We start from the raw sequence: 16,120 nt of genomic DNA, 5'->3' as shown, positions 1-16,120 counted from the left end.
AAATATTGCTGATTTTATATCGTTAATTACATCATTTGGCGGATTTGGGAGAACTGTTAATACATATATTAATTTAGGAAGTGCAAACGTTTTCAATACTGTGTTTTTTTCCGATTAGTGTAAGTTTACGATGATGCCATGATTTTAAGCAGTTTTTAAAATTCTGTAATTTAGGTAGTATGTTTTTAAGAACTGTATCCTTTTCATTATTTGTGAATGTAATTCCTAACGTTGTGGCTTCATCAGATGTCCAATTAAATTTCATTTCTTTTTTATATTGAACATTACTTTGTTTTAATTTACCTACTCGTAGCACAGTACATTTACTTTTGTTTAGTTTAAGACCCGATGTCATTCCGTAAAGGGTTAGCGACTCTATTAGGTTATGGAAAGAATCGTAATTGTTATTTAAAAAATAAGTTGCATCGTCAGCAAATAGGGATTGTTTGATTTCTTCGTCAGGTTCTAGTGATATGCCTTTTATGTGTTTATTTGATTGGATGTGATGTGATAGGTACTCGATGCAAATAATAAATAGCGATGATGAGAGTGGACATCCATGTCGAACCCCTCGTTCGATATTAAAACTGTTTGAAAAGAAGCCATTGTTAATGATTATACTGTTAATATCGGTATAGAATAGTTTGACCCATTGAATGAGACTTTCACCATAGTTCATATTTTCTAAGCAAGAGAACATAAATGAGTGATCAAGCGAATCGAATGCCTTTTCAAAGTCTGCAAAGAATATTAGACCAGGAGTATTTGAATTGTTGAAATAGTTTATGCATTCTTGGATTAGACGAACGTTTTCACCAATGTAACGTCCTTTTATGAAACCAGATTGAGATTTTGAAATGATTGATGGTAATATTTTTTTTATTCTGTTTGCTATACTTTTAGTTGCAATTTTATAATCATTGTTTAGTAAACTTGTCGGGCGCCAGTTTGATAAGGATTCTAAGTTTTTTCCCGGTTTTGGAATAAGTGATATAATACCTTGTTTTTGTAGCGTTGTTAAGTTTTCGTTGTTAAATGAATAGTTAAGTGAATTGATTAGATGTGTTTTTATATCATTCCAGAATATTTTATAAAATTCGATTGTGATGCCATCAAATCCTGGGCTTTTTTTATTTTGCATTTCTTTTAGGGCTAATCCACATTCATATTCATTAAGCAATCCGTCGCACAGTTGTTTTTCCTCCTGGTTTAAAGCGTGATGTGTATTTTTAAAAAGAGTGTTATTTTCAAAAAAATTTCGTTTATAGAGGGTTTCGAAAAATAATCGTTGTTCTTCTAGTATTTGAGTTCTGATTGTTATATCTTTGCCATTGACTACTAATTTGTGAACAGTTTTTTGTTCACTTCTACGTTTTTCAATGTTTGCGAAATATTTTGTATTTTTTTCATAGTGTTCAACATGCTGTGCACGCGCTCTTAGTATTATTCCATTGAGATGTGTATGATAGATTCCATCTAATATTTGTTTTTTAAATGTTATTTCATTTTCAATGTCGGTGGTATCATTTGTGTTTGTTTGAAGCAATTGTTTTTCAAGTGTTTCAATGGTTTTGATGGTTTCAGTTTCAAGTTTGTGTGTTTCTTTTTGTTTAAATGATGTGTTTCTAATTGTTGTGTTACGTATATTTCCTTTAATTACTTCCCATAAGGTGTTTGGGTTTGCATCTTTATTATTTTCAACTGTATTTAATATTTCCTGTTTTATTTGTGTTTGATATTGTGTATCTAATAAGATGCTGTTGTTAATTTTAAGTATCCTGGGCCTCTTTCAGGTTGTATATTGTGCAGTTTAAGTTCAACTAGAGAGTGGTCAGTCATAAATCCTGGTTTTATGTTACATGTGTCAATAATGTTGCAAAGAGATTCAGATATTAAAAAATAGTCTAATCTACAAAATATTGTTGGTTTTGTGTTTGAGTGCCAGGTGAATTTGCTTTCGTTTGGGTATACTGTACGCCAGATATCTATCATATTGTAGTTTTCAATTATGTTATTTAAAATGTTTCTATTTTTAGTATGAGTATAAAGGTTTCCATTCTTTTTATCTATTAATGGGTTCAGGACAGTATTGAAATCGCCACCGATTATAATATTTTTATCTTGGTTATTAATTATAAAGGATTGTAATGTTTCGTAAAAAGTGGAATCGTCTATGTTAGGGCCGTAGACGTTGATTAATGTTATTTGTGTTTCGTGTATTTTGATATCTATACTTGCTTGTCTGCCAATTATTATTTCGTTAAAATTATCGACTGTGATCCCTATATTATTTTTTATCAGAAAGGCAATGCCTTGTTTATTAGTATATTGTCCACTGAGATATATGTCTCCGTCCCATTCATCTTTTAAGTTTTGTGCTAAAGTATGTGTCAAGTGACTTTCTTGTAATAGGCATATACTATAATTTTTTTCGTCTAACCATTTGAAGATTTTTATGCGTTTGTCTTTATTGTTTAGCCCTTTTGCATTTAAACTACATAATTTAATCATTTAAAGAGGTGTATGGAGATGTACATGATAAGTTGTGTGTCCAGTCGGTTTCTATTTTAAGACATAAGATGTGTATACATACAAAGAAAAAATAGAAAACAAAAATTAGGGATTCAAAAAACTGAAATTTCCATAGAAATGAAGAAGTAAAAAGAAATATCACAAAAGTGAGAAGAAAAAACAAAAAGGGAGATAAACACATAGCTCCTGCTTTATAGATGTTAGAAGATTGTTAGAAAATTGTTGGAAAGGTAGTCTTATTTCAGGTAGATACAGAAAGGTGAGTTTGAGTGATGGTAAATAATAAGTGTATATCGTAAATAAAGATATGTGCAATCAAATTTACAAAGAAAAAAAACCAACAACAACACAAACTAAAAGCTATACAAAAAGGCAATTAAACAATACTTGCACAGGTATATATGATATGTATATAGTTTACAATAGTTACATGATTACATTGTTGACTTTTTTGTTTTTTGTTTGTTCAAGGTGGGTATTCTTAAAAAGAGAGGTTGCGTACTTAAAACAATTTTTTGGATTAGATTCGTCTGCCCATACAAATATGGCAGCAACATTAAATGTATATTTTGTTTTCTTAAGATAACTATAAAACAGTATTTAATATCAGTATAACTGCTCTGTCTTGCTTGCTATTCAAGATATACTATATCATTTAATAAGGTGATGTCCAAAAGCGTTAAAAAGTATTTAACTGCAAATACCGTACATATATAGACATAGAGATATGTAGACATATTCTCATTACAAATGTAGCAGTAGAATTAAATGTATATTTGATGTTCCTAAGATAAGTATATAATAACATTTAATATGAATATAACTGTTCTGTCTTGCTTGCTAGTTAAATATACTTTGTAATTTAAATAGGCGATTTCAAAAAGTGTTAAATAGTATAAAAAAGCAAATACCGTACATGTATAGACTCAGGCATAAACGCCAAATTTTACATGCATTTTGTATGAGCTTCTGTTAGTATGATACAACATATACAGTAACGCTTACACATGTAGACATGTGCTCATTACAAATGTAGCAGTAGAATTAAATGTATATTTGATTTTCCTAAGATAAGTATATAATTACATTTAATATGAATATAACTGCTCTGTCTTGCTTGCAAGTTAAATATATTTTATAATTTAACTAGGCGATTTCCAAAAGTGTTGAATAGTATAAAAAGGCAAAAACCGAACCTGTATAGACATAGGCATAAACGCCAAATTGTACATGCATTTTGTATGAGCTGCTGTTATTATGATACAACATATACAGTAATGCTTACACATTTCCTACTTTGCACACGAACAATAGAAATGACATCAATTGCAATAAATAACAATTAAATTACCATAGCAATCAACCGAATTAAACACTTAAAAATAGTTTACAGAGTTGATCTATCAATTAATTACAATTTTGCTTTTTGTATAATAATCATATAATTATTTTACAACCATATGCATTCATATTTGTAACTGTCTAACATAGTATGCTTTTATACATTAATAATACTTCATATGTGTTGTAATTTATGTTCATTATTTACGGTATTGTCAACAACAATTTTTTTTAGCTGTTTTTTTTTTGAAGGTTGATAAAAATTGCTTATTTAACACGTAAGGCATATGTGATTATACAGAGCGATCAATAGCCTTCCAAAAGAAGCCGAATTGTATGAATTCGTTTGCAATTATTCAGTTTACCAGCAATGTCACTTGATATCAGAGTAAACAGAGTTTAATCAGTTCAGCTTTTCGATTTAATATCACGTGTTAGAGAAAAAAACTCTATTATGATAACAGCAATGTAAATAGAGTGACACATATTTGCTTCCCTTTCATTTTAGATTTAATGATTTATTTGTCCAGTGTGCGTCTTTGCATGTACTGTTAATGTTTTTAACAGTTTAAACACAGTAGTTGTCCTTATATTATATAAGGACTCCTGTCAAGGATAGTGGTAACACATGATTTATTGGATTTATCTCTTACCTTCGAAATCTAAAAGGGCAAGAGATAAATACATGTACATCGTTTTTGAGTATTTGACTGCATTACAAAAATGTATATACGTATTTATTTACAATACATTTGGTCAAAAAATTTAATACTCCTTAGGTACACCTTGTTTATAATAGTACATATATATAGATAATACATGGTGCATAGATGTAACAAAATCAATGGTGTGTTAAATTTAAGAATGTTGTCAAACATATGCACCGATATATAACATGCATTTAATTTGCTTGCTTTGCATTGTGTACACATGCTAACGTAAATTGTAAATACACTGTATTGTATTGTGCATTTGATTGTCATGGTGTGTCTGAATAGCCACTAATCCCTTGAATAACCACTAATCCTTCGTCTTCATTGCACCTTGATAATGGACAACAGTTAATAATAGTATACTTCCCAAAGTAGAAACGTTTGTAAATGTTATGTCTATGACCATGGTAGACTAAGCCAATAATTGAACTCCTTATAAAGGACCCTGTGGATGATTCCGTTCCGGTTTTTGTAGACAAGTTTTCCGCTTCTACTCCATACTGATTCTACAGTATCTTTTTTCTTCAAGCGGAACGAGTTGAAAACTGTTTGGTTCAACTGTGTTAGGTGTTCGCCTGCATAAATTTTAACTTGTTTGAGTTGCTTGCTCATTTTAAGAATTTGTATTTTCTTAGATCTAGAAATGAATTTTATAACAGCTGGTCTGCTTTTGCCATTTTCAAATCTTCCAAGCCTATGCCCGTAATCGATTTCAGATTCACCAAGTTCAATTCCAGTGTGCTTTTTGATGGTTTCTACTACTAATTTAATGGTTACGTCTGGTGTTTCTGCTTTATCTCTATCAGGAAGGCCATGAACAACTACATTGTTAATTCGACTGTATTGTTCGAGGTCATTGAGATTTTCTTTGTTTGACTCTTTTTCTTTTGTTAACTCCAACAGGATCTGTTTCTTTTCTTCCTTTTCAAAAACAAGTTCTTTCTGCAAATTATCTATATCCTTCTTAAGATTATCACTTTCTGTTTCTTTTTCGAAAAGTTTATGTTCAAGCAGTTCGATTCTGTGGAGTAGGCTATTTTTCATTTTTCCTACAATTGTTTCTATCATATTTTCTAGAGAGCTGTCATCTTTTAGCATCACTTTGGACAGCTTGACATTTATTTCTCTCAAGTGTTTTGAGATATCAACAATGCTCATGTTTTCTGTATCTTTGGTTCCTTCAGCTTTCTGTTTTTCGTGTTTTGCCTTTTTCTTTGCTTGCTTTTTGCTTTCAGCTTTTGATTCGCTTATACTAAGTTCATGTTCGCTAACACTGCTTATGTATTTGCGTTTGGTTTTGTCTTGACTATCACAATCTTGGTTACTATCAGATACTTCTGACTTTTCTAAGTCAATTTCTCCTGGCTCAATTGACTGAGTTGACTGTGTTGCCATATCTTTTTTGAATAGTATATAAACAATTTTTCAAAATTTTAAACAAGGCTCTGTTTTCTTCATTTACAAGCTATTTATGTTCATACCTTGTGTGTAACCATCCTGTATCCATTAAACAATGTCACTCATTTATTATCATCAACTTTCCAACACTAAGATTAATAAATCCAATTGCATTTTTATATTTTCAAGTCCAAAGAAAAAACACTTGCTCACACCAAATGAATGGTTCTACATTACCACTGCCCACTAGCACAAGCTCGACACTTGCACCACGAGCAACTAATGGTTCTATAATACCACTGCCCAAATGCACAAGTACGACACTTGCACCACAAGCAACTAATGGTTCTATATTACCACTGCCCACAAGCACAAGTTCGACACTTGCACCACTAGCAACTTATGGTTCTACATTACCACTGCCCACAAGCACAAGTTCGACACTTGCACCACGAGCAACTAATGGTTCTACATTACCACTGCCCACAACCACAAGTTCGACACTTGCACCACGAGAAACGAATGGTTCTACATTACCACTGCCCACTAGCACAAGTTCGACACTTGCACCACGAGCAACTGATGCTTCTATATTACCACTGCCCACAAGCAAAAGTTCGACACATGCAAAAGGAGCAACTAATGGTTCTATATTACCACTGCCCACGAGCACAAGTTCGACACTTGCACCACGAGCAACTAATGGTTCTACATTACCACTGCCCACAAGCACAAGTTCGACACTTGCACCACGAGAAACTGATGCTTTTACATTACCACTGCCCACAAGCACAAGTTCGACACTTGCACCACAAGAAACTAATGGTTCTACATTAGCACTTCCCACAAGCACAAGCTCGACACTTGCACCAAGAGCAACTAATGGTTCTACATTACCACTGCCCTCGAGCACAAGTTTGACACTTGCACCACGAGCAACTTATGGTTCTACATTACTACTGCCCACGAGCACAAGTTCGATACTTGCACCACGAGCAACTGATGCTTCTACATTACCACTGCTCACAAGCACAAGTTCGACACTTGCACCACGAGCAACTAATGGTTCTACATTACCACTGCTGCTCACAAGCACAACTTCGACACTTGCACCACGAGCAACTGATGGTTCTACATTACCACTGCCCACAAGAACAATTTGAACACTTGCACCACGAGCAACTGATGGTTCTACATTAGCACTGCCCACGGGCACAAGTTCGACACTTGCACCACGAGCAACTAATGGTTCTACATTACCACTGCCCACGAGCACACGCGCGGCACTTGCACCACGAGCAACTGATGGTTCTACATTACCACTGCCCACAAGCACAAGTTCGACACTTGCACCACGAGCAAATAATGCTTCTAAATTACCACTGCCCACAAGCATAAGTTCGACACTTGCACCATGAACAATTGATGCTTCTTCATTACCACTGCCCACAAGCACAAGTTCGACAATTGCACCACGAGCAACTAATGGTTCTACATAACCACTGCCCTCAAGCGTAAGTTCGACACTTGCTCCACGAGCAACTGATGCTTCTACATTACCACTGCCCACAAGCACAAGTTCGACACTTGCACCACGAGCAACTGATGGTTCTGGATCACCAGCAACTAATGCTTAATCATAAACACTGCCCACTTCTACCATTTCAATGCCTGCCACAGCGTCTAATGAAACAACTCATACAGATACAACGTACAGTACAACTGTGCCTTCTAAAACTGTTCCAACAACGGAAACAAATGCAGAAAGTCCTGCAAGCTCTACACTAACCTCAACAACGACAACACCCACCGTCCGTAGAAAGAGAGCGGTCGATGAGAGTGAGTGTGTGGCTAACGCCGAGTGTGTGCTAGACGGGGACACGCACTTGTGCAAATGTAAGGAAGGATTCACAAATCAATCATCAGAGTGTGTTCAAGGTAAATATGAAAGCAAGATTAGATATATATATATATATATATATATATATATATATATATATATATATATATATATATATATATATATATATATATATTTATTTATTTATTTATTTATTTATTTATTTATTCATTTATTTATGTATTATATATATATTTATATATATACAATGGACATTAATGTACTCGTTACTTAAAACATGGGTAACTTGACTCGTTTGCGTCTTTTTGTATCTGGAAAAAACGGTGGTTACTTACATAATTGAAGTATGGGTCATATTTAAAGGCATAAATTGATAATACAGATATATATAGAATCAAAATAGACGACAGTTCATTAAGGTTCAAATATATCCCCTCTTAAATTTGTGTTTATTTATGGTTTCGAAGGCTCCTCCTTTGCCAATCTATGGCAGCGATATGTGAGGGGACTTGTACATTTACACTTCTAAATTCTATAGGTGCTTGTTTTTGCAGACAACATGTCATGGGGCCAAAACAAAGGAACCTCTGTAAGATCCTTCTTTGTTGTACACACATTGACGATAATAACTGAGACGGTTCCATAGAGATTTGGTAACTTTATAGTCAATTATTGGTTTATTGGTCTTTCTTGTGAATCAACCCATGTATTAATTAAATTTGGTAAATAATATGGTTTTATCTTAATGAGCTCATTTAAATTACTGATATAACGTACCCTTATACTACCGCTTTGCATAATTCAAATATGACAAATGTAACTTATTGTTTGCTTTTCTAGGGAAAATCGTTTTTATATATATAATTATTGTGTCATTTAATTAATACAATTTTTCAAGAAACAAAACATTACGATAATATTTTAGTTTAGGAGATGACGTAAAAACTACATACCAGCCTCAGGGTTTAAATGAACTTAGAAGGATAACTTTTATAAAAACAAATGTTTGGAAATGCGTACGTCCACTCTATCTTCTGTTTAAGAGTATGTTGAATGATAATTTTTAAAGATTAAACATTCTAAGATATACTGAAATGTTTTCTATTTTCAGATCATCAAAGGTGGGATATGATAAGGAGGGCACAGCAACACAGTTTTTGTTGTAAACATATAATTTTCTTCTGACTTTTGGCAGTTCGTTCAACTGTTAGAACCTCTGTTTCAAACGAAAATAAATCTCTTAAATGTTTGTTCATGTATATGCACCATTCGAATGTCATGGGTTGTTTTATACATAAATAAATGTGTTATTTTTTCTTATTTCCAATCATTTTATCACCCTCATTGGCAATCTGTCAAATTTTGAACTCGACGCCGCCCGATGCTACCAAATAACCCGGTGTCCGTGCGATCATCGGCCGGGCGCCAGCCCGATGATCGTAAAAAAACGTTGTCCGCTGATCGGACGGTGATCGGTTTCTTTTTGTGACTGAGGTATCGCTAAAAAATTTACCCGACGTCGGGCCAGGCAGGGAATCGAGTTGATATCGAAAAAAAATCGGTCGATCAACGCCCGGTTATCGACTGGCGACTGCCCGACATCGGATTCATCGTACGTGTATCTGCAAAAATCAAAGTATTTAACAGGGACATATACATCGGCCGGCGACCGTCTGATTGCTGGATGTCCTCTGCACAATAACTAACGGACGCCGGACGGAGCTCGTCGTGATACACGTACAACGGATCCGATGTCGGGCGAGCGCCGGGCGATAAACGTGCGTTGATCGTCCGATCTTTTTTTCGATCGCAACTCGATTCCTTCCCCGGGCCCCACGTCATGTTAAATTTTGAGTGAGAGTTAAAATTAATCCGGCGTCACCCGATGCTACAAAATGACCCGGTGACCGTGCGATCATCGGCCAGACGCAAACCCGATGAACGGAAAAATACGTCGTCCGCAGATTGGACGGTGATCGGTCTCTATTTGTGACTGAGATATTAAACTGTCACTCATCTTACGGCGGACGGCTCCGACGTGTCCAGTCTTCAAGATGCCTGGAAATCGGAAACATCGACCGGCGACCGGATTATTTGTAACGGAGTCATAAACAAGAAGCATGGTAACCACATCATCAAGCAATGTATAACTTGGAATCCTTAGATTACACTCGCTAACCTTTATACAACAAATTAACATTGGTATTGTTCAACTAAAATGAACTTAGCAAAATTAGTTCTGACCATGAGCACAGCATGAACGTGTTAGAATCAAGATAAGTCTGATTGTTGATAGTAATCGATAAATAAATAACTTTCTATCCTGTTAATGCAAGGCTGAGGTGATGTAATAAACAGTGGATAAAATCATTTATCCTACAGCTCAATATTTTTATAGAAGAAATCTCTGGGTGCAGCGTCGTAGCCACGCTTAGGCACGCCGATGCAGTTGCCTCGGCTATAATTTGCAAAGCAATTTTGAGATTACAAGGGGAAAAAAGGAAAATTTATGTCAAAGAATAAAATCTTTATAAGAAATTGAGGCAATTTAATGAATTTTAGGCACTATGGTATTCACAAACAAATAGTATCATTAATAACAATTGGTTCATGTTGAGGCAGATAATTAATTCAATTTAATAACTTCAATTGATGCCAAAATGATTTGGAAAATCCGTATATTAAACAAAGCAACGCACTGTACACTTCGATGCTTTAATCATGGTGGACATCGGAACGTACCGAGCTAGAATCGGGTGTTTTACGGCAAAGTCTGGGTCTATTTCGGACCTAGACACTCTTTGGGTGGTTGGCGTTTTCGGCTTTATTGGTATTCTCCTCTTTATGGCCGGCGTCGAGTTAAATCCTGGACCGTTTCAGGTGGTAAGAATCTCTGTTTACATTAGAATTTTCAAATTATGATATCACGCGTATAAAACTTTTTTGATATAAAGAAGTTCAAGTCTTTTCTTTTTAATAGTCAATATTGTTGATGATAGAACTGACAGAAAAAGATGACGCAGTGCTAAAACAAAATTTGAATGACAATATTTGTTTAGTTCCTGTGCAAAATGAATTAATGTATGCATGCACGCAAAAAACATACGTACGAAATAACAGGACGGGGCGAAAGTTTCATTAAATTTAAACCCCACCCAACAAAAAGTTACATTCTGGAGCCGGCCTTGACTTGCATACACTAACTCTACTCTATTTGATGTAAGGAGTCTGCTCTGCAAACACTAGGGCCACGTTTGCCCTTCACCAAAGGTCATGGTACCGGGTTCTCGAACACTACCTTAAAGGGATCTTTTCACGGTTTGGTAAATTGACAAAATTGAAAAAAAAAAATTCAGACTCGCAAATTTTCGATTTAGGTATGATATTTGTGAGGAAACAGTATTACTGAACATTTACCATAGTCCAATATAGCCAGTATATGTATCTTTTGACGATTTGAAAACCTAAAAATTATAAATCGTTGCAACGCGAAACGATTGAATAATTTGGAGAGTTCTGTTGTTGTCGTTTAAATTTACGAAACTACGAAGATTGCTTATATAAGGTATAAAATACTCACTATGTGTATACTCGGCGGAATGGCCGAGAGGGCTAATGTGTTTTTACTTCAGACTAACTCCGGGGGTCACTGGTTCGAGCTCTGGTACCGGCTACTTTTTTTTCCTTGTTTTAATTTTATTTTTGATTTTTTACTGGAGCTTTTAAGATCCAATGTTTACATTTATCAATATAAAGCATTTAATGACAAACTTCAAAATATGCCAAAATCTGTGAAAAGGCCCCTTTAAAAATGTGAGGGGACTTGACCGCAAATTCGAACAACCACTGATATTTTGACAGAAACATCGAGTACCCCGGTAAATTGGTATTTATCGATGCTTTCTACATCGAACTATTTAAACTTGAAAAAGGGACTTTTGCACCGTATGCACTGATATTTCCGCTTTCTGTCGGGCTATTTCCGCTTTCTATATTGTTTGTATCCCGAGGAACTATACTTTCTGAGATCACTCAAAGACGAATTTCCATTCGACGATGTAATCGTCCACACTTTTTGTAAACATGTTGATGCTTTGTAAATCAAATGTCCATTTCCATTTGATTGATTACACGCATACCCGGTTTATTTAAATCGCGTTAAAATGTCGATTTTGAGATTAAATGTGGTTAAAATTTGTGCAACGATTGCCAACAATTGCAAACTCGAACTTTTTAATACGCGAATGACCACACTCCAAAAGTTTTGCAAACGTTTAACAACAAATGTAGCAAAAGAATAAATTAAAACAATAAAAGAAAACTTCTTGTTTTTGATGGACCATTCCAATCCGGACAAAGCCACATTATTCGTATGCCGTTATTGTGACAATGTGGGTAAGGTAAATAAGTCACCGCGCCAGCATGAAATAAATTACACAGGGGCAGTGATGAGGTACACTTGCAGTCTCAGCAGGGCGAGTCAATTTTGATACATCAGCAATCTTTGGAATCCTCCGTAAGATGTAACAAGAAATATCTTTAAAAAAGATATACGGCGTTGATTGTGGTCGAAGTTTATGAACGATCAAAAATTATCTCTATGAGATAAAAAGTAGCGGATGCCTTTTTTTCTGCGCAGTTCTTAGCTACATCATAAGCAAATCAATTACGGGGTGTTGCGCCAGATTTCGTGGCTTATTTTGCTTTATGTGATATTATTACTCAGATATCTATATTTACAGAAAAGAAAAACACAAGAGACATGAAAATAAACGAGTGCATATAGGTCAGCCGGCAATACTCGAATCTTATTTAATTGCATAATTATAGTATTGCGAATTATTGTACTCATGCTTAATAAACTGATCTAAATTGATAAATATTTCTAATTAATTTTATCAAAATTGGTCCTTATCATGCAAATGTTGAAACCATATTAAAAATCGATGATTGACATACCACAATAATATCGCCGAATATCTTTATTTAGTATCTTTCTGATCAAAACAGACTTCAAGTGCACAAAGTTTACGAGACGGCGTTTATATAAAGATTTCTGCAACTGACCGCAAACTGACCTTGATACCTTGCGGATTGGAATGCAATGCATTACAGTCACTACGTTATGTCAGTAAGACCGGTGTAACAAATTGATCGCAACCCCTTCTGCGAACTCCGGTGATGAACTGTATATAAACTCTGACTTTCACAAATGGCCGCGAATTGACCCGAACCTCGCGGGTTGAAATGCAATGCAAGTAAGTACTAAATATGACAACATAGCCTTTAGTATAAACGCTTTTGCGCTGGTAATTCTCTGAAAATAAAAGGTGAACGTACAAACTGTATTTATGTCGAAAATTGATTGTAAAACTGTTCTATCTATTGAGCCTTTTCATTAGAGATAAAATTGTTTCATGCAGTAAAACAGTGTTACAAAGACGCGGATATGTTTCCAATGTTCGGGTGTTATACTCAAATCAGCCAATGGAATAAATGAAGTGTATTCATTCGTATCTAGCCGCGGGAAATTGAGTATTTGAGTATTATTGGACACTTACAAAGGTCAAGTCAGGGTGAAAAGCTGGCTTAATACAGCTTACGCGGAATAAATTAAATACCGATAGGTAAAGGTACGCTAATTCTGAAACGGTTAAGTTTACAATTTTCGCAAAGAAAAAGAATCTAGATTAATTCTGAATAATCTGTACCAAATACTATTAATAACTAACTGATTAAATGATTATTTGCAAGGTGATGCACATGGCTGAATAATCGATATTCTACTGAAATCTTGAAACTAATAATATATTTTTCGACGTTGATATAACTGTACACAAATTTATCTTAATAAATAGATATCCAAAAAAGATATAACCACTTTCAACACGTATTTATAAATGTTAACGACGTGTGTGAAGTTAGCCTATTTAGCAAGTTTAGTACATAGGTTGAATCATGCATCCTATTAAGTCTTTTGAGCACCCTTTTAGCCTATTTACCCTATTTAACACGTTCAGCACATAGGTTGGAAAATACATGATAATTAGCCTATTTAGTTTATTTTGCTTTTGTTTGGTACATATTTTGAAAAAATAAATCCTAAAAGCATATGTACCAGTATTTTTCGCCTATTAAGCGAAGTTAGCAGGTTTAGTACATGTCTGAAATAAAATACATCCTATTTAGCATATCAAGCATATTAAGAAGCCTTTCAACAAGTGTATTAAATAGGTTGAAACAAACATCCTATTTAGGCTATTTTGAACCTATTCAGCCTATGCAGTCTATTTAGCTTTTTAGCAATCTTATTGAATAGGTTTAACCATTCATCATATTATTAAGTTTAAGTCTATTTAGCAAGCCATTTGCATTATTTACACAACCAATTTTGTATGAACCGTTAAGTGCCCCTTTCGAACATACAAGAATTATCCCAAGGAAGTGGCATAGCGCACGCTGATCTACCTTCGGCTGCCTGTCGGGCTGACCTAGTTTCGGCCCAGGGTTTTAGTTAGGGTTTTCGTCAGGAGGACGTTCGTCAAGCCTATTAAGCGTAGTATACGCAATATCTACGGCAAGTCGATATGCAACTTTTAGGGCCCCTTTCGGAAAAACAAGATGAAGCGACCTACTGCACGCTGATCACCCGGCGGCTGTCTGTCGTGATTACCTACTTTCGGCTCGGAGTTGTAATTAAGGTCGGCATCAGAGGGACGTACATGAAGCCTATTTATCGTATTATGCGATACATCGACGACGAGTTGGTATGCACCTTTAAGGGCCCTCTTCGAACAAACAAGAGTTATCCCCCGGCAGCGACCTATTGCAAGCATATCTCCCGTCGACTGCGTGTCGGGCTGACGTATTTTCTGCGCGGGGTTTTAATTAGGGTCGGCGTCAGGGACACTTTGATACAGCCTATTAAGCATAGTATGCGATATATCGACGACGAGTGGGTATGTACCTTTAAGGGCCCCATTTAGGACAAACAATAGTTATCCCCCGGAATGGACCTAATTTGCGCTGAACTTCCGTCGGTTGCCTGTCGGACTGACCTACTTTCGGCTCGGGGGTTTAATTAGGGTCAGCGTCAGAGAGACGTACATACAGCCTTTTTAGCGCATAATGCGATATATCGACGACGAGTGGGTATGCATATTTAAGTGTCTTTTTCGGACAAACAAGAGTTTTCCCCCGGAATCGACCTAGTGAAGACAGATCTCCGGTCAGCTGCCTATCGGGCTGACCTTATTTCGGCCCGTGTTTTAATTAGGGTCGGTGTCAGGGGGACGTATTTACAGCCTATTTAGCATATTATGCGCTATATATACGGCGAGTAGGTATGCACCTTTAAAGGCCCCTTTCGGACACACAATAGTTATCACCGGAAGTGACCTAGTGCACGCTGATCTCCAATTGCCTGCCTGTCGGGCTGATCTAGTTTCGACCCAGGGTTTTATTTAGGGTGGGCTTCAGGGGGACGTACATACAGCCTATTAAGCGTTTTACGCGCCATATATACGGCGAGTGGATATGCACCTTTAAGGGCCCGTTTCGGACAAATAAGAGTTATCCCCTGGAATCGACTTGTTCACGCTGATCTTCCGTCGGCTGCTTGTCGGGCTGACATAGTGTCTTCCCTGGATTTAAATGAGGGTCGGCGTCAGGGGGGGGGGGCGTACGTACAGCCTATTTAGCATATTGTGCGCTATATCCACGGCGAGTGGGTATGAACTTTGAAGAAACCCTTTCGGATAATCAAAAGTTATCCCCCGGAAGCGACCCAGTGGAGACTGATCTCCCGCGTTGATCATTACAAACACCATCATCACCATCACCACCACAACCGTCACCTTCAAAACCACCTTCACCATCACCATCATCCCCAGCACCATAACCACCAACACCAGCAACATCATCATTTCCACAACCACTACCACCATCGCCACCACCATTAACATCATTATAACCACGACCACCACCATCAGCATCACCATCACAACCACCGACACCAAACCACCACCATCACCACCACCATAACCACCACCATCACCACCAATATCACCGCCACCATCAACACAGCCACCATCAACACCACCATCATCACCACCAGCACCACCATCATCGGCTAAATTGAAGAATCTTCGTGGCATCCGTAAACGTTGCGCCATCCTTCTCCAGCAGTGGAACCGGATCATGAAAGAGTCCCATCTGACACGAACTGTAAACTGAAATGAAAATAAATTTAAAAAACTACTTTATTGTAAATATA

The 16,120-nt window shown here is 36.2% G+C and overlaps 1 protein-coding gene across 1 annotated transcript; it reads right to left on the bottom strand.

Annotated features, from left to right (window-relative positions):
* Window positions 1-6,384: 6,384 nt before the first annotated feature.
* On the bottom strand, window positions 6,385-15,809 carry LOC127854533 (uncharacterized). The gene is made up of 3 exons (XM_052389598.1): window positions 15,632-15,809; window positions 6,952-7,595; window positions 6,385-6,888 (listed from the first exon to the last, which is right to left on the bottom strand). The coding sequence occupies exons 1-3, from the start codon at window positions 15,807-15,809 to the stop codon at window positions 6,385-6,387; spliced, it is 1,326 nt and encodes a 441-aa protein (XP_052245558.1).
* Between the last annotated feature and the right edge of the window lie 311 nt (window positions 15,810-16,120).

The sequence above is a fragment of the Dreissena polymorpha genome, chromosome 13 (assembly GCF_020536995.1).
Source record: "Dreissena polymorpha isolate Duluth1 chromosome 13, UMN_Dpol_1.0, whole genome shotgun sequence".
NCBI lineage: Eukaryota > Metazoa > Mollusca > Bivalvia > Myida > Dreissenidae > Dreissena > Dreissena polymorpha.
The sequence above is the reverse complement of the archived record's forward strand: the minus strand, read 5'-3'. Positions and strand labels throughout refer to the sequence as shown.

Bases quoted from the DNA above. Each gene is read 5' to 3' on its own strand.
- LOC127854533 (XM_052389598.1), bottom strand. From the start codon at position 15,809: ATGTTAATGGTGGTGGCGATGGTGGTAGTGGTTGTGGAAATGATGATG. The intron at 7,596-15,631 runs GTCGCTTCCGGG...CTGGTGATCCAG, and splicing joins GGGAGATCAGTCTCCACTGG to AACCATCAGTTGCTCGTGGT. The intron at 6,889-6,951 runs GTGGGCAGTAGT...CTTGTGCTCGAG, and splicing joins CAAGTATCGAACTTGTGCTC to GGCAGTGGTAATGTAGAACC.